Source organism: Heterodontus francisci, chromosome 1, assembly GCF_036365525.1.
Source record: "Heterodontus francisci isolate sHetFra1 chromosome 1, sHetFra1.hap1, whole genome shotgun sequence".
NCBI lineage: Eukaryota > Metazoa > Chordata > Chondrichthyes > Heterodontiformes > Heterodontidae > Heterodontus > Heterodontus francisci.
The window spans coordinates 188,684,711-188,703,186 of record NC_090371.1 but is presented as its reverse complement, the minus strand read 5'-3'; the positions used below and the strand labels follow the sequence as shown (position 1 = coordinate 188,703,186).

Below are 18,476 nucleotides of genomic sequence, written 5' to 3'. Positions count from 1 at the left end.
AGGAGGGTGGACATCAGATTCCTGGGACATCGGAACCAGTTCAGGACATACCAGTTCTAGGTGGAGGGGTAGCACCTCAAAACGCCTTGGATCAATGTCCTCGCAGAAAGGTTAATTAATGCTGTGGGGAAGGTTTAAATTAATCTGGCAAAGGAATGGGCACTGGGATGAAACATGAGAGGGGAGAAACATGGGGCCAGATTTTATTCTGGTGACGGGGGTCCTGGCAGCGAGTCGGAAGGCAGAGGGAGACACCGCCTCGGCCCTCCGTCAGATCTCCGGTGCTATTTAAGGGCAGGCAGGCAGGCAATTAACTGCCTGCTGTTGGGGACACTATCCCTTTAAGGGATGAGCTCCTCCCTCCAGAGCCGCCAGCCAATTGAAAGGCCGGCAGCTCTACAGTACCAGCAGCACTACCAGGAGTGTTGGCCACTGTTGGTACTACAGGAAGCCCTGGAGTGAAAAGTGAAGACCACCCCAGGACAGATGAGTGGGGTCGGGATCATTCAGGCAGGCCCCGGAGGATTTTTATTGGGACGGTGTGGGGAGGTCTTCCCAGAAGGGTAGCCATCAACCGCCGGGGGGTTGGGGGGAGCGGGGGCCCTCTGGGGCCATGGATTTTCCCAAAAGGAAGGATCCACTGACCCTGCTAGGAGACAGTCAGGTTTTACCTGGCAACGTCTGCCCGAAGCGGTGGGCCCCTCCCCCTTCCATTAAATTGAAGTGGAGGGAGGAAGAAGTTCTTAAGTCGCCATTAATTGGCCACTTAGGGGCCTCAATTGGCCTGGGGTGGGAAGGCTGTTCTTGGTCGGGAAGGCTGTCCTTGGCCTTCCCCAACCTGGACTAAAGTGGAGGGTGTCAGGAAGGCAGTCGACACTCCACCCCCCACCTTCCCATACAATTTTATGGGCCCCCCCTCCCCCCCACCCCTCCATTCCCTTCCTTCGGGGGCCCATAAAATTCAGCCCACGGTGCATAGAGCACTGGGAGAGGTAAATGGCGCCAAAGTGAAAAATAATCCCGAAATAGGGAGGGATCAGAAAGGAGCAAATGTGAGGCAGTCTAAAATGGGTTTGGAGTGTACGTGCGCAAATGCACGCAGTGTGTTAAACAAGTCGCATATTATATATTTGCAATAGCGGAGACCTGGCTCAAAAAAGGGGAGAATTGGGAATTTAACATTCCTGGCTACAATATTCAGGAAAGATAGGGAAAGGGGGAAAGAAAAGGAGTGGGGGGCGGCTAGTGGCAGTATTAATCAAATAAACCATTATAGCACTGGAGAGGGATGATGTAATTGAGTGGTCAAAGATAAATCTATTTGGTTAGAATTAAGGAACAATAGGGGAGCTATTACAGTACTGGGTGTACACTATTGGCCAGCAAATAGTGGGACGGAGAGCAAATTTGCAGGCAAATTACAGAAGGACACAAGAACTACAGAACAGTGATAATGGAGGAGTTCAATTATCCTAATATAGCCTGCGATAGCAACAGTGCAAACAGCAAAGTAGAGGAGGAATTTGTAAAATATGTACAAGAGAACTTTCTTGATCAGTGTTTTTCCAGCTCAACAAGGGAGGAAGCAGTGCTGGATCTAGTTCTGGGAAATGAAATGGGGCAAGTGGAGCATGTTTCAGTGGGAGAGCATTTGGGAAACAATTAATGACTTACTAAATGACCAATTGATGACTTTGGTATACGGGACATAATTTCGCATTTTGCAGATGACACAAAAGAAATGTAGCAAACAGTGAGGAGGACAGTAACAGATTTCAGATGGACAGGTAAAATGGGCAGACACATGGTAGGTGAAATTTTCTGCAGAGAAGTATGAAATGATACATCCTGGTAGAAAGAATGAGGAGAGGCAATATGGACTAAATGGCACAATTTTAAAGGGGGTGCAGGAACAGACAAACCTTGGGATCAATACACACAAATCTTTGAAGTTGAGAAGTATGTTAAAAAAAGCCTAAAATTCTTCCCTCTGGTTGGATTGATCACCTATACTAGATATCAATACAGTCTGTTCCGTATACTCCACCAGTTAGTATCTTGAGCTTACTTGAAGCATTTCATTATGAACCATAGAAGGAAGGAGGTTGACTAACCTTGAATGTTAACAGCATCAGATTTCTATGGAAGTCAGTTTTGAAACTGATTTGTGCTCATTTAGATGCAAAGGAAGTTTTGATTGTCTCCAAGAATCAAAATAAGCTTTACAATCACAAATCCCCAATTAATGTTCAAATTATTTATAATTTTAAAAAAATATTTCCCAGTTTTATACATTATAGAAAATCTATCAATACTGTTAAATATTAAATAATTTGGGAAAATCTCGCTACAAACCAATTCTAAAACAAAATTGCAGAAATGGTGATAATTTGACAACTCCAGAGACGATGTAGCTTACAAGAAGATTTTTGGCTTTCCCACCTAAACTAAATTCTCATGGCTCATAATTCAACCTGAAAATAGATAGTGTTAATGCTGATTCCAAATTGATGAAACCTCCCTATTTGTGCTAAATATTCAGTGGTTATATCCTAATCTGAGTGTTCAAAAAGGACAGATTATTAATATAAAAACAAATACAGGAACTAAAATAAAAACTCCGTTATTGATAATAATTAAAGATTAAGCATCTGAAGTAAATCCTGAATGACATAATGCACGTTGGAGCACCAACCTGCGTATTATAGCAGTTAGAAACAAAAGTTCGATCCACATTATGTGCAACAGCTTTTTGATTATTATACATCATAATGGCAGTATATTCATAGATTAGCTTCCCAGAAGCATAATGTGCAAAATGAATATGTTCTCATTTGATCAACCTCTTTGGAGGCAACAATGGGGTTCAGTTATGCTAGAGTTCACACCTAAAAGTTAGTCTGCAGTTCCAGATAGAAGTCGGGTGGAAACATAAAATATTTGGAATACCAGAAGTCAGACTAATGCAAATAAAGCATTAGGATGTTTTAAAATGTAGGATATGAAGGCTAAGTGGCTAGTTAAGGGAACTGATCTGAAACTAATCTGAGGGAAAGACATTTCAGAATTATGAATGAGATTGCAGGGTGGTTCATGACTTAGACAAGCAAATGATTGTGGCTGATCGAGAGATAGGAGATTATGGTTTTCAAGGAAACATTTAAAAAATGTACATGTAATACAATTATTAAATAGGGATCAGGTGATGAAATTTAAATGTTTTCTAAAAATGCAAGAAGCATTAAGAGGTGACATGATAGCTTCTTCAGTCCATGAGGTCTCTTTTTTCTAGAATTAAAAAAAAAGGTGTATGAAATTATTGAGACTGAAGAAACATGATCATGTATGGAATATAGGGAAGACTGATTACAAATTACATCTTCTAGGATCGACAGTGTGGCAGTATTTATTGGTCAGGGAAGATATAATCTTGGAAGGGAAACAGCAGAAGCAATATAGGTAGAAATTAGTAACAAAGGCAAATTGAAAATTGATATCAATCACCAGCTCAAGGATGAACAGACAGGGAACAGTTTAGGAAAATAAGAGGACTGCAGCAAAAAGAAAAAAGTAGTAAGGAATTCATAAAAGCAATTAGCAGCTGGTTAATATGAGGCAAAGAATCCAGAGAGGGGGGAGGTGGAGGCAGCAGGGGGAATTGAGCTTCTGCTTGTTTATGCAAGTAACATCAGCACAATCTGGGCAGAATTGGCCGAACCAACGCAAAAAGTTGGGGAATTTTAAACCCGTTACGCCCAAAATTACTTACATTTGTCTTTTCCATGATCTTTTGCACTAGTTCAAGATTCACGATAACTTGATCTGTCCCCACCCACAAAACTCACCATGCCCCCAGTCAAATTTTGAGATTACACAGATTGCACTCGTTCGGGAAAGCTCCTCAATTTGCGCTCATCTTCTTAAGCGCACAGTAGGCACGTTTTAAAAGATATCACACCAAAAAATATTTAATCTACTATGAAACTGACTAATGTACAATTAAACTATTAATTGGTTCAGTATAGTCCTTCCCCCCACCACCCCCAGTCATTTTCAGCAATTTTAAATCAGGTTACTCACAGGTGAAGGACTGGACACCCTTATTAGTATGCTTATTTCTGCTGATAAGCCCATTTTCAGCTGTTATTAATAAAACTGCACCAGGTTACCACTCTTAAATATATCAAGGAATATATTTTAATGGAAAAAGAAAGATTATTTTGCTGCCCAATTGTTCTGGAATATTTTACCTTTATTATGCAAATGAATTTTAGTGGAAACATGAATTCTAGCCCACCGAATGCAAATTCAAGTGCAATCTGGGTGCAAATTCTCGATTGCTCCCTAAGTGGAAACTCGACTGCAACCCACTATAAACCTAAAAATGGGTAAACAGCTAAGTTTTAGTGGTTACTAATATTGTATTACAGGATAGGCCACAATCTATGATGAGGTCACACAAAATTTTAGAAGAACAAATTGTGAAGACAACAGAAGAATTCTAAGGGTGGTTAGGTGGGAAATCAAACTAGAAAGTAAAGCTCCAGAAAAGACAAAAAGACAAATGGGTGTGGAATGGAAATGTATTTGCAGCAGAATGTAGTAAGACCAGGACCCTTGTGGCTGAATAAGGTGGTCAACATTAACCTAAACAGTGAACGATTTAAAAGGTACAAACAAATAAATAGGACTGGGATTCTTACAAATGCTCAATTGCAGTAAGGAAGCTGAGTATTAGAGGAGGGCAATAAAAAGGAATATTACAGGCAGCAGCAAGAGAGGTATAACGTTATGTATGCAATAATTAGAAAATATATGACTAGATAGCTCCTTTAAAGGATCAGCGTGATAAAAATATTAGAAATCAGATCCTTCGGATCAGCCTTTAAAAAGACTGTAATTTCAATCAATTTCTTAACCATCTCACTATTGATAAAGCAAGTTAAAGGCCAACAAAGGGAAGTAAAAAAGTGTTAACATTGGCATGTAAATTCCAATTTAATCAGTATCAGACAGATTGACTGAAGAGAAGAAATGTCCTTTTCCAATTCAATCTTCCTGCTTAGTTAATGGTATAGGTTGGGCTCAATGGTTTAACTTGAGGTTGGAAATTAGAGAATAGAAAAATAAATTAAAACTAAAAACTGGGTTCTGAGGCAAAATAACATAGGAATTCCATGAAACTAAACGTTAGGATTGAATTTTTACTTACCTGACCTGCTGGGAGCGGGTGGGTTAGTAAGTCTTGGGAACCCGGAAATGTGGATTCCTGCACATGCTTTGGAGCATTAACACCACACCGTGAATGTGATGTCACCATCGGCTCCCTGTCTGGAAGTCAAGTATGATTCTAGTTGGGCAGGGGGCCATCTGGTGAAGGCCGCAGAACCAGATAAGTCTGCGCCGGGGGTGCGGGGGAAGGATTGGATACTTAGGGGTGGGGGTATGGGGATTGGAGACCTGAAGTTTGTAGGGGGGGGGGGGGGGGGAGGGAAATTGGTGGTGGGATTAAAGGCCTGGGGGTGACGTAAATTGGAAATCTGGGGACAGGCAGATTGGAGGGGGGCAGGATCAGTGTCCTGCAGGCTGAGGGTGAGGATTGGAGGTATGGGTGTGAGGTGGGGGAAAAGGTTGGGGGCCTGGAGGAGGCCTGGAATGCCTAGTGGGGGCGGGGAGGGGGTATGGGGAAGGGTCTGAAGCCTCATGGTGTGTGGGGTGTGGAGGTGGCAAAGGTTGAAGGCATCATGGTAGGTGGGGAGGGGAGGTCTGAGCCCTTATGGTGGGTGGGGGAGGTCGGAGAGTGGAAGGTCGGAGGCCTCATGGTGGGCTTGGGTAGAGGTTGGAGGTCCCATAGTTGGGGCCTTCAGGGGAGGGTTCCCAATTGCAAACTCTCCTCAGGCAGCTGCCTCGTCTCCATGAAGCTGCCAGGTTCCCTAATGCTTGGAAAACCCAGCTGACCAGAGTTAAATTTGAAAAATAAAATGAAAATGAGGATTGCAGCCTCATTATCATATTTAAAGTTCCAACCCACCTCCTTGGAGCAGTTTGGCTGCATGGTCACCTTTTGGCTTCAATTAAATGTAGAAGTGAATTGGGTCAGGAAACAGCTTTTTCAGACTTTCAACACAACCCCCTCCACTACCCTGACAACCCACCTGTTTATTTAGGTTAAAATTCCACCAACTGACTCAGACTTGAAATTTCCCTCATGCTGGACTGGATTTTGTGCTTGAAATGGGATCCCATGGGCCAAAAAGGCAGTTGGAACCCCGCCTCCACCTTTTTGTGGCCCACCCCCCAGAGCAATCCTCTGATCTTTTTAAATCAAAGTTTCAGGAGGCAGAGCCCCTGTCCCTTTAAAGTGTTTAAAGGGAGGGGGATCCCGCCTCGAAGAGCTGCCGGTCAATCAGAGGGCCAGCAGCTCAGCAGTATTGGCAGCGCCACCAGGAGCCAGTACTACAGAGACCTTGGATCCACACCCAGCGATGGATCCCCTGAACAGAGTTGGCAACGTGGGGTTCCCGGGGCCAGTCCAGAAGGTCCCGGCGAGGAGAACTGGGGGAGTGGTCATGCAGTCCAGGGGAGGGGGTATTGAGGGTAAAGTTGTTCTGGGTGGGGGTCCTCCGTGAGCCACCAATTGCCCATGAAGCAGATCACCCCTCCAAACCCGCAGGTGTCCTCCCCGGACAGCGGAGACCCCCCTCCCCGCCCCATCAGTAAGTTCCCAATGGCAGCAGGAACAGGTCCTTAGTAGACCACTTAGGGATCTCAATTGGCCTCTCGGCAAGAAGGCAGTCATTGGCCTATCCCACCCCCAGGAAGATCACTGGGTGATGTTTGGGGAGGGGGGGTTTGGCTGACAGGCCCTCCGCAATACTCCGCGCCCCCCGCCCCGCCTCAAGGGGCCTCTCAAAATCCTGGCCACTGAGTTTCGTGGCTGAACTGTGCTGCTCTGAAATAGTTTAGAGCAACAGTTAAGCTGTTTTCAGACAAAGAATAAGATACTGGGACCCCAACCACAAAAATCTGGCAGCTATAGAACATTAGCACAGATTGGGAGTTGATCTCCAGATTACCTTCACAACTAAGGAAGATGTTTGGAACGGTGGTGGGGGCAGAGGGAAGGATGACAGAAAAATGGAAAAAAAAAAGAAATTGCAAAAAGTCTTCCAGGTCTAGTAGCTTAATTCCATTTGAAATGGACATTGTACACTAGATTTTCCAATTGGTATTGTTTTAAACTATCAAAATACGGGGTTATTGCTCCCATTTAAATAAGACCAATACTGAGATCTGGTCTCATAGCTTTAGTAAAAGATCTCAATTTCAGAGCCCATAATCGCAATCCTAGATTATCACTATATTAACCCAGACAATGCATATCAACTCTGTATATTTAATGGACTGTGATAGTGACAATTGGAAAATCTAGAGTACAATGTCCATGTCAAATGGAGATTAAGCTATTAGACATGCAAGATGTTTGGTAATTTCATTGTGCTAGATGCATTGAGAATTCTGCAACTTTAAAAAAAAATTTGTTCTCGGCATGTGCACGACACTGGCAAGACTTCATCGCTGTCTATCACTAGCCGCCTTGAGAAAGTAGTGATTGGCATTTTCTTTGAACTACTGCAATTCTTGTGGTGATGGTGCTCCCACAACGGTGTTAGGTAGGGAATTCCAGATTATTGTTATTATACCAGTGACAATGGAAGGAATACTCATTTTATTTTACAGTAATGAATTTCTGTAAGAATCTCAAGGGCAGCAATTTTCTCACCCTGGGCAATAAATGCTGGCCTTGCTAGCAACGCCCATATCCCGAGAAGTAAAAAAAAATTAACTGTGCAGCCCACTTAAACAGAAGCAGGAAGAATGCTAGCGGAAGCAACAATTAAAATATTTTAACAAATTTATAACACACACACAGCACGCATTGTTAAAATGCAGGAATTAAGCCATGTGCTACCAATATTCTCAACTGAAATGTGATTGATCTAATGTTTGAAGGAAGTTCTGAAGGAACATTATGGCAAACACATCTTATAAAGAAATGTAAAGGAGAGCTCAGAGTAAACAAGGAAGACTGGCATCTGAACAGCAAAGAAGTGAATTTGTAACCAAACAGAATGGACAGAAATAAAGGCAAACTAGATTAAAATTAAAAAGCTACACACACACATGAATAAATATGTTGTTTTGCTGCCTTGATTAATTTATAGCTGATTTGTTAAAACTTTCCAAAGTTTTTTTTAAGACGGTCCTATTTTTAAATTCAACATAAGCCATTTCAGACTTGTTAACAACTTGCCCTAGAATATAATGTAAAGAAACAAAACTTTAATTTTTAATGCCAAAAACACTATATTGATCTTTAGCAGTGAACTAAGTGCATAGTGTTATCAGATTTGAATGCAGCCATTCTGCTGATACTGTGTAATGTTATTTTAGCTACTTAAATAGTAATAAAACATTTAAAGACTAAGCTTAGACGCCCTCAATCAGATCGATTTCCATTTCTTTATTCAGCTTACAAACATACTAATTAGGAGCAGGAGTAGACCATTCAGCCCCTCGAGCCTGCTCCGCCATTCAATAAGATCATGGCTGATCGGATTGTAACCTCAACTCCACATTCCCGCCTACCTTTCACATCCTCATCTTCAATGGTGGTGTTGGTACTTTCTGAGGATTCCTAAGAGGAAAACAGGATACCATTTTATGAAGACACTTTGTGAGTTGATGTATCATTGAAAAATTAACTTATACCCAATGCAAAGCTTGAAGTGGAGAATACAGAAACAAGTAGCAAGTCGGAGATGCAGGTAACGTTTCACTATTTAAAACTTGGTTTCACTTTTAGAATTCAATGACTTTACACATGGCTGATTGTTATTCAAAGCAGTTTTATTTTCATTTAGAAGTTTCAAAAGATGTTCGCCACAATAAACAGTCTTTTTTTAAAATAAAAGAATCACATTTTTTTTCCTAAGGTCAGTTTGTTTTGAAGAGACAATTTTCATTATGAAAACCCATTTAAAAATAACATACTCATGATACTACAGACTGTCACAGTACAACTGATTATAAGCTGCTGAAAAATATGGAAGCAGTTTATAGATCTGCAACAGATAGAGTAATACCCAAAAGTGACCAGGGATCAGTATAGTATAGTGAAACAATGTCAAATTGCTTACAATAGATACTGCCCCTTCCCCAGAGGGCAGTGACGGTTTCTGAGACAGATTGCTCAATGAAACAAAACCATAGCTGACATATATTTCATGCATTTAATTAAAAAGATAACACCTAGTTAGTAATTGCCTGTGCAGTTTACATCTTGCCGACCATCAACATACTGACAAGCAGAAGAGGAGCTATCTATATTTTCCACTATAAGTAATTTTACTCTTCTATTGGACAACAAACCATTCAGAGGGTGTGCAATAACCACGAAACATGCAGTTACCGACAAAAGAAAACTTCAAACTGATTATAGCCTGAAAATAATGAACATGAATTGTCATAACACCTTAGCTCCGAAGTAACTCAGAGATACTAACAAATGAACTATTAACAGGCATTTAGTGGTTATTATAAAAATATGCAAGCTTTTAAAACTTAATAATTTTGTAGAATCAGATGCAGCACAATGGCTCTTAAAGCCATTTACAATTTTCTTGAAGTATGTCAATCATATTTAGTTGTCAAAACTTTCACAAATAAAATTAATTTTGCATTATAGGTAGATGATAAAACACAAAACTTAGGCAATTGATTCTTGTGCTTAGAGTCAGAGAGTCATTTACGGCACAGGAAGCGGCCATTCGGCCCATTAAGTCCATGCCGGCTTGATGCTCTATCCTTTTAAATTATTTTTCAATCTTTTAGAAATGAGCTCAAGTCATAGTAAACGCACCATCAAAATGTGAAATAAAAAGTTTGACCTCTGCATTATTCTCCATCAGCAAAACCATTAAAATCTTAAGTGCGAAGGAAAGCAACTTCAGTTAAGTGTGCAGTTGTTTATAAAACTTTGTGATTCAGTTCAAGTGAATAACCACTAAATGACTTCTCAAAAATGGACAAAAATTAAAATTACAAAATGTATCTTGTATGATTTTGGAGTAGGAGAATGGCAAGGCATTGGTTTCAAGCAGCACTTATACGATGAAACATGTTCTGTGGCTAAGGCCATTTCAGACACCGACGTTGGCTAAATAGACCCATAAACATCCAGGCAAAATTACCACAATGTTAAAACAGCCAAGAAGTTACCTCTGCCCTTTAACCCATGCAGCTGTACAACACAGATGAAGGTGACAATACAGCATACAAATGTGCATCTGCCAAGACGAAGCAAGGTGAAGACATGCGTAGAATATTACAAGCTTGCTGAATGATCCAAGCACCCCCGTCCCCATGCAAAAACAGAAAACCAAACCGCAAATGGAAGAAAAAAGGGCAAACTAAAGAACTTTGCAAAAACCAATATGGTGATTACTCCAGTTGTATATTCCATATTTTCTTCATAGGATAGTCTATATTTTAAAACTAAAACCGCCACAGATTGGATACCTAATTTAATAGATCTTTTGCCAAGTGTGTTCATGAAATAAGTTCTGCAATGTTTAAGCCAGTGAGCAGATTTTGGAATACCTTATTTCCATCAGCAGGATTGTGGATTACAGTAGTTTGGGGCTCCTGAGCAAGATAAAAGAAAATTCTCATTGGTCAGTTATCTTCAGTCATCAAAATGTGCAAGAGCCAACTACAAGAATGGTGAGGCTAAAGCAATATTACCACTGCCATGTGGAAAAAAAAACTTAAGACACATCAAAAAAAAAAATCAAAAACAGGAATGGGTTTCTACTGCTACCAGCAACCCCTGCCTGGGCATCCTGCAGGAAAAGGCCTAATCACCTACAGTAGCAGCATGCAATTTCTTAAATTGCCTAGCATAATGTTTGTTAGCTCCCTGAAGTCAATGACTTGTGCTGCTAAATTTGAAGCAGTGTCTCTTCTGGTACTGTAGCTGACATCAGCAGAGGAGCTAAAAGCAACATGCAGGAAGGCAGTGGCCTGCCACTACAGCATGCAAAATAACATTAACAACCATGTTCAGTGTCATGATAAACAACTGTAAATATGCTGCTTTACAATGGATTTTCCCACATAACAGAAGAGATGCATGTTTTGATAATCACATGGTACCTCAGAGAGCAAAGGAAAAATGGAATAAAAGAAATAGAAAGAGGAATCAAGGTATACCAGCGCTGGGGTGGGTATGGGTTCTTTTGGGCTGGTTACTACGTTGGCTTTGTTGTTTATCTGTAGATAAGTTAAAAATAGAAAACGTATAAGCCTCAAAAGTAATTTTTCTACAGCATACCGGACCATGCTGAGACCAACATCAAATGAACATCTGTTGGAAAATAAACTGGGCTGTTTACAGTCTTCCTAAGATATTACTTCTAACTTCTACTGATTGTTTGAAGTCAAATAAAATTACAGAAGGAAAAACGTATTTAGTTACACATTTGATTTGGTTGTACCAGGACAAGAAGCAGGAAAAATGTTACATTAAGTTTGTAACACATTGTACACAAAATGTAGCACAAGTATACAAAATAATCAAATATTCCAAACACATCACATGTACACGTACGGTTCCAATTCAGCATGGGTCTTTGTACAGCATTAAATAATGTTTATATTTATGCTAAATTTCATCAGCTGCATTCTTTGTGCCCTTCTAATTCACTGATGCTACCTAACATGAAGTTATAATTCAGAGAACGTTGATATTTTACAACCTTTCAAGTTAATATCAGTTAACAGATCATTTGCACAAAAACCAAGGGCTGGACTGTACGAGCCCGCCGCTGATTTCGGCGACGAGCTCATAAAATGGCACGCCAAAGAGCCGCTGTGATCTTAAGCGCGGCGGCTCATTTAAATAGCTGGGGTGCCCCGCCGCCCCCCCAATCACGTGGAGGGGGGATGGCACAGGTAGCTGGCACCATTTTTAAAGGGCAGCCAGCCCTGCCTGCATATTTACATTTTTAATGAAAGATCCACCAAAATTAAATAAATTTCTTATGCCCCTTCCCCCTAAAAAAATTACAATAACGGTTTGCTCTTTCTCCCCAAAATACTTACCTTTAACATCTGATCTCCCCGCCCAAACTGCCCAAAGTTTAAGGTTCAACCCTTCCCACCATCCCCTACACCCATTACATGTATTTGACCCTGTCTCTCTGCCCCCCCACCCCCACCACTGACAAACTTATCTCTTCTCCCCTCCCCACCAGTATGGCGTCCCATTTCCCCGGACGGGGATCTGAAGGCGTGGGACTGCCGGCCACCGCACCAAAGATCGCGGCAGGCCCTTAAGATTGGAGATAAGTGTATTTAAATTTATTAATTTTATTCATTTGTGGTCCCGTCGCCCAGTGGCAGCAGGCCACCACGGAGCCGCGCCACCGCCGAGAGGATTGGGCTGGGCCCTGGCGGCGTCGACGTCCGTGGCAGACCTCATCTGGAGCCATCTTCAGGCCCCCCCACAACGGATCGCGCGTCGAGGGCTTGTTACAATCCAGCCCCAGGTATCTAAATTTTGACAATAGATGTGAGAAATGACAATTTAAAAAAAGAGGGAGAGAATAACTAGGCACCCAACATCTTGTATGGAAGTCCAGGCAATTTTTCTTTTGGGGGATGGGGGTTGGGGACTTGGCAGAGGGTTCACTGTGCTGCTCCTCATTTTCTTCACATCATATCCAACTTTCTTAATCTGATTGACATCTACTTCTCCGCTTCTATCCTGATCAGCTCAATTTTGTTCATTAACTCTAACAATTCTTTCTTATAAATCCGGACCCTCAGTAAGGATGGATTCCTTAGCTGAAGCCAGTTGAAATGGTGTACATCTGCACAGAACAGTATCAATAAAGTAATCTATTTGCACTGATGTTAGTTCATAGAAGGGCCAAATCCATAAGGTCAGGAAAGGAACAAACAAAAAGATGGGGAGGAAGAGAAAGAGGAGGGTGGAAGGATAAGGAAAGCTGCCAAATTAAGAACTGTAGAAACACAGATAAAATATAAAAATGCACACAACATATGAATAAAAGTTTTAAAAATCTGTCTGATTGTAATTTGGCCTTAGTTTAGTCAATTTAGTGAATAGTATACAAGCATCTGAAAAATTTGCATTAGATTGAAAGCTGTATTGCTCAATAACCGAATAAAGCTCTAAATAGATGGATAAAAAGATCCATCATTTTGTCTGGTATTTTTCAGAGAAGAGATTTTACACCAAATACACCAGATTTTGTTTTTTTGCATGGACTTTTACACATCAGGCTAAATTAATACATTTACTTCAATAACATGACATTACTTTGAAACTTTGAAAATCAGGAACAATTGTATAGTTTATTTCAGAGAAAAATTACAAAGTGATCATTACATTGTTTTCTGATATGTTTACCTCATTAATTTGTTGATTAAACAAATGTTCAGGAAACTACACTTAACAGAAATAACTCAAATAAAATTAAGATTTTCAGCAAAAAGCAGCAGCTCATATATGTTTGATTTTTTTTTTAAAAGAGTAAATACGCTTATGTCAAACTGGTAGTCGATATATTCACTCTACAATGCACCATTAACATGATTTTAAAAATCAAATCGTTACTTTTAACCTTATTATTTATTTAGAGATACAGCACTGAAACAGGCCCTTCGAGTCTGTGCCGACCAACAACCACCCATTTATACTAACCCTACAGTAATCCCATATTCCCGACCACCTATCTACACTAGGGGCAATTTACAAAGGCCAATTTACCCATCAGCTGCAAGTCTTTGGCTGTGGGAGCAAAACCCACGCGGTCACAGGGAGAACTTGCAAAGTCTGCACAGGCAGTACCCAGAATCGAACCCGGGTCCCTGGAGCTGTGAGGCTGCGGTGCTAACCACTGCGCCGCCCACTGTGCTTGGCTTGATAATGAACCACAATCAATTACAATACATGTGCACTGAAAACGTATGCAACAGAATCAGAACCTGCTAACTGTAAACTCGTTTTAGAACACTGGCAGGAATTGTCTGCACGCAGAGAAATACTTCAGATATCACTGAAAGTCATTTTTTTTCATCTAACTAACTGCAACTTTAATATTAAATGGGACAGTTTAGATTATATTCTTCTGTTTTTACCTCCAGGTTAATGTGTTGGATATATGAAATATTTCCCAGAAATACCTCATCTGATCATAACTGATTTAATTGAAAATGCTTACAACCACTCAATTTAGTTAAAAGGAGATGCAGTGTAGCTATGTAAGTATCATTGCTTTTATTACTTTGCTTCTTTGAATTATTCTACGTTGAAGGGCCTCAGTAGTGGAGGCAAAAGTCTCTCAAAAAACAATTTAAATTGTCTATAGAAAGGTACGCATCATTAAGGACAGATTGCTTCTATTTTTAGGCCTCTGTAAATTGACAAAAGCTTAAAACACATTTTAGACTGTCTAGTACAGTATAAGGACAAATATGGAAAAGGCCATTTGGCAATTAAGCCTCGGTACAATCTATATGGTCGTGGACCTTTCCCAAATTCAGTCCCAAGAGATGCATTTTTCCACAAATAAAACTTTCATGGTAAAGCAATTAAACATTTTGTCTCCTTGTTAATATTCTGGTAGGAAACTCGAAGATCACAATTAATATTACAAACTTAAACTATTCAGCTGAATCTGCTGCATTCCATCAATGAGATTGCCATAGTACTAGCAGGATTAGAATCATAGTATTCTACAGAATATTTGACCATCTAATTCTTTCCTTAACATCTTCAATTCTCCAAAACAGATGCTGTACCGGCCTTTTAAAAATTACAAAGCCTAAAGAAAAATCTACTTGGCCATCAAGTCCACGCCCTCACACTGCATGCACAATCCACCAGTGGACTCTAATTACTCTCCTGAAACAAAGTTCTGCATTTTAAAAATAAAATCCCATGGGATCTAGGGAAATGCAGCAAGATGGATACAAAATTGGCTCAGTGGCAGGAAACAAAAGGGTAATTGTTGACGGGTGTTTTTGCGACTGGGGGACTGTTTCCAGTGGCGTTCCGCAGGGCTCAGTACTGGGTCCCTTGCTTTTTGTGGTGTATATTAATGATTGGACAAAAATGTAGGGGGCATGATCAAGAAGTTTGCAGGCGACACAAAGATTGACCATGTGGTAAATAGCGAGGAGGATAGCTGTAGGCTGCAGGAAGATATTGATGGTCTGGCCAGAAAAGTGGCACATGGAGTTCAACGCAGAGAAGAGTGAGATGATGCATTTGGGGAGGTTAAACAAGGCAAAAGAATACAATTAATGGGAAAAAAATGAGAAGTGTAGAGGAAGTGAGGGACCTTAGAGTGAATGTCTACAGATCCCTGAAGGTAGCAGGACAGGTCGATAAGGTGGTTAAGGAAAAATATGGAATCCTTTCCTGTATTAGCCAAGGCATAGAATACAAAAGCAGGGAGGTTATGCTGGAACTGTATAAATCATTGGTTAGGCCACAACTTGAGTATTGTGTGCAGTTCTGGTCACCTCATTACAGAAAGGATGTAATTGCACTAGAGAGGGTACAGAGGAGATTTACAAGGATGTTACCAGGACTGGAAAAGTGCAGCTATGAGGAAAGATTGGATAGGCTGGGGTTGTTCTCCTTGGAACAGAGAAGGCTGAGAAGAGATCTGATTGAAATGTACAAAACTTTGAGGGACCTGGATAGAGTGGAGGTGAAGGGCCAATTTACCTTAGCAGAGAGGTCAGTGACTAGGGGCATAGATTTAAAGTGATTGGTACAAAGATTAGATGGAAGATGAGGAAAAATGTTTTCACCCAGAGAATGGTGGGGGTGTGTAACCCACTGCCTGAAATGGCAGTTGAGGCAGAAAACCTCAACTCATTCAAAAGGAGTCTGGATATGCACCTCAAGTGCCGTAATCTGCAGGGTTACGGACCAAATGCTGGAAGGTGGGATTAGAATGGGTGGATCGTACAGACACAATGGGCCAAGTGTCCTCTTTCTGCGCCATAAACGTTCTGTGATTCTATTCAATGATTCTACTTGTATTCCTTGAATTCTAAAACAAATCTTTAGATCATTCACTCACGTGTAAGCAGATTACACAGGATCTTAACACTGCTCATCACTATTTTATGAAAGAATATTCTGCATGATTGCTCTTGTTTTGTGTTTAGTTTGCCAGTTGTGCACTTGTGTCTTCTAGTCCTCTAGAATTTATGTTAAATAAGATGCTTGTATCAACAGTCTACAAATTTGAGATTCTGAAGAGCTAGAAGATTTAAAATGTAGTTTAAAGAAAAGTCGAAAAAAGTTAGGTTACACAGGGTAAAAATAAAACATTAAATTAGCTAAATACAACCAAGAGGATAAAATCAGGAAAGGAAAGACAGGGAAAGTAGAAGCATTTAACGTTAGGCAATTTTGTGGCATTGCATACAGGGAGTCAAGGCTATGTGTAGGCCAAGAAGGGTTAGGGCAGATGGAAGACAAAGGAGGGAACAATTAAGGTATGGTAGAAGAAAGGAAATCAAAAAGGGGAAGCTTTATTGGCTGACCTTTTTAATGTTGGTCAGGCGTGGAGTTGGTTTGCAGTGGGGGTTGTGGAGCGCCAAACTTTGCATCCTTAATTGGTCCTCAATAGGAGGGAAATAGAGGTCCTCTAGGTATTGTGTTCCCCTACAGATGCAAAGTTGGGGGGAGGGCAGGGAAAACAGATATGGAAGTTTTCCAATTAGTTCCAGGTAACCTTGTAAGTAATCCTTTATCAGATAGCTGGGTTGATCAGCAGCAGGTATTGCTAAGCAGTTAAACTTCACCCAGGGGTCTTCTAAGCCTTGGCTCTTACCAAGCTGCACTCAAGTTCACTGTGTTTAGCATGTAGCTAATAAAGAGAGAACTATCTGCAAGAATGAGATTAAAAGTTTCAAGGACATGTACAGATAAGTAGATCAAATTGTTTGTAAAGCATATTGATTCACGGGGAGCGAGGATCATGGAAATGTCATGTTGAGGAGTTGGAGAGAGGTGAGCTAAAAGCTTCCGATGGACCTTCCTGGGTTTTCTCTATTATTTTAACTTAACATTTACTTTATTTCTAATCTATCCTATCCAGTACTATTTAGCTATAAGCTCAAAATAAACATACTTCCCTTATATTTAATTCACTATCTCCATTGTCTCATCATTCGTTTTAGAGGTGAACCTATTTTAAGTGACCAAACATCAAATCCACAAGATGACCAACTCAACTCCCAGAGTGTTTTTCCAGCATCAAACCAAGATTACTACTATTGAACCAATTCTCATTTGTGATGCCAGCAGCCCAAATGTAACTGGACAAGATAACCTTAAACAGGCTGCAAACAGGTTAATACCTACATTACCTAATTTTTCATTTACCTACAAACAAAACACTCTTTTGCTTTTAGTTTGTATAGTTTTGTTTCTAAAATAAATTCTGGTTGGTTAATTTGTCAGACAACTACTTAAGAAGAAGTCTATCAGAATTGAAAATCCAAACAGATAATTAACCAAAGTCAATCGTTGTATTAGCTTAAGAAAAAACCAAGCAGAGAAATGGTTAATGACAATACCAAGAGACTATCCATGCAAGACGATTACCTGCTGTAGTAGCATAGGAAGGAAAAAAAACCCTAGGAACAGTAATATAAAGTACTGCATTTCAATAAAATCTAACATTTTATTAAGATTCAAATATGTCAGCTAATGTGCAGTCCTGTTTCTCCATCATTTTGAAGTGCCATCTTTACACAAAGGTAATTTTTGAGGGTGCCAATCCCTCTACATTCTTTTCCAGACCAGGGACTGACTGCAGCCATAGGGGCAGTCAAATGATCTGTTCTGGTTTCTCCATTCTTCTGCGAACAGAAAGCCTGGAACAAAGGGCTGATTTTCCTTCCAATTTCTTCTCACCTTTAGAAGTGTGGCTGGCCCTAACTTCATGCCTCCATATCATAGCAGATGTAGTAGACTGAACCCCTGTCCTACCTCTCCATTGCACTGCATGTGATACTCCAACACACTGTGCCACAACAGTACCCATTACATTTAATCATGCAGCCAGATCTTGAAGATTGCAGGCATGTTCTGACCTATTTATAAATCCTCACTGCATTTGATGGATGTGCTACTTTACAGATATTTATTATGCCTTGCCTCCAAGCTACTGACATTATTATAAATATAAGCTTCAAAAACCTTAGAAATAGTGAGATATGATATTTTTATTTTTGTAAATATAGCATTTAAACACATTTCAGTCAGACTGAATCCTTTATTAATTTATGCTTCTTGGAGGTATGTACAGTCACCTGCTATTAAAATTTTAATTGAACAATTGGACAATTTTTTTTTT

The 18,476-nt window shown here is 40.4% G+C and overlaps 1 protein-coding gene across 9 annotated transcripts in view; it reads right to left on the bottom strand.

Annotated features, from left to right (window-relative positions):
* The window catches only part of LOC137373923 (calcium/calmodulin-dependent protein kinase type II delta chain), a 485,051-nt gene that overhangs the window by 39,283 nt on the left and 427,292 nt on the right, over positions 1–18,476 (bottom strand). For 4 of the 9 annotated variants that reach the window (XM_068039544.1, XM_068039556.1, XM_068039536.1 and 1 more), the window contains exons 14-15: positions 10,663–10,707; positions 8,650–8,698 (exon numbers count right to left, since the gene is read on the bottom strand). In XM_068039544.1, coding sequence (XP_067895645.1) covers positions 8,650–8,698; positions 10,663–10,707 — 94 coding nt within the window. Of the gene's footprint in view, positions 1–8,649; positions 8,699–10,662; positions 10,708–11,274; positions 11,335–18,476 lie in introns of all 9 variants that reach the window. The other 5 variants (XM_068039577.1, XM_068039595.1, XM_068039566.1 and 2 more) reach the window with 2 other exon arrangements.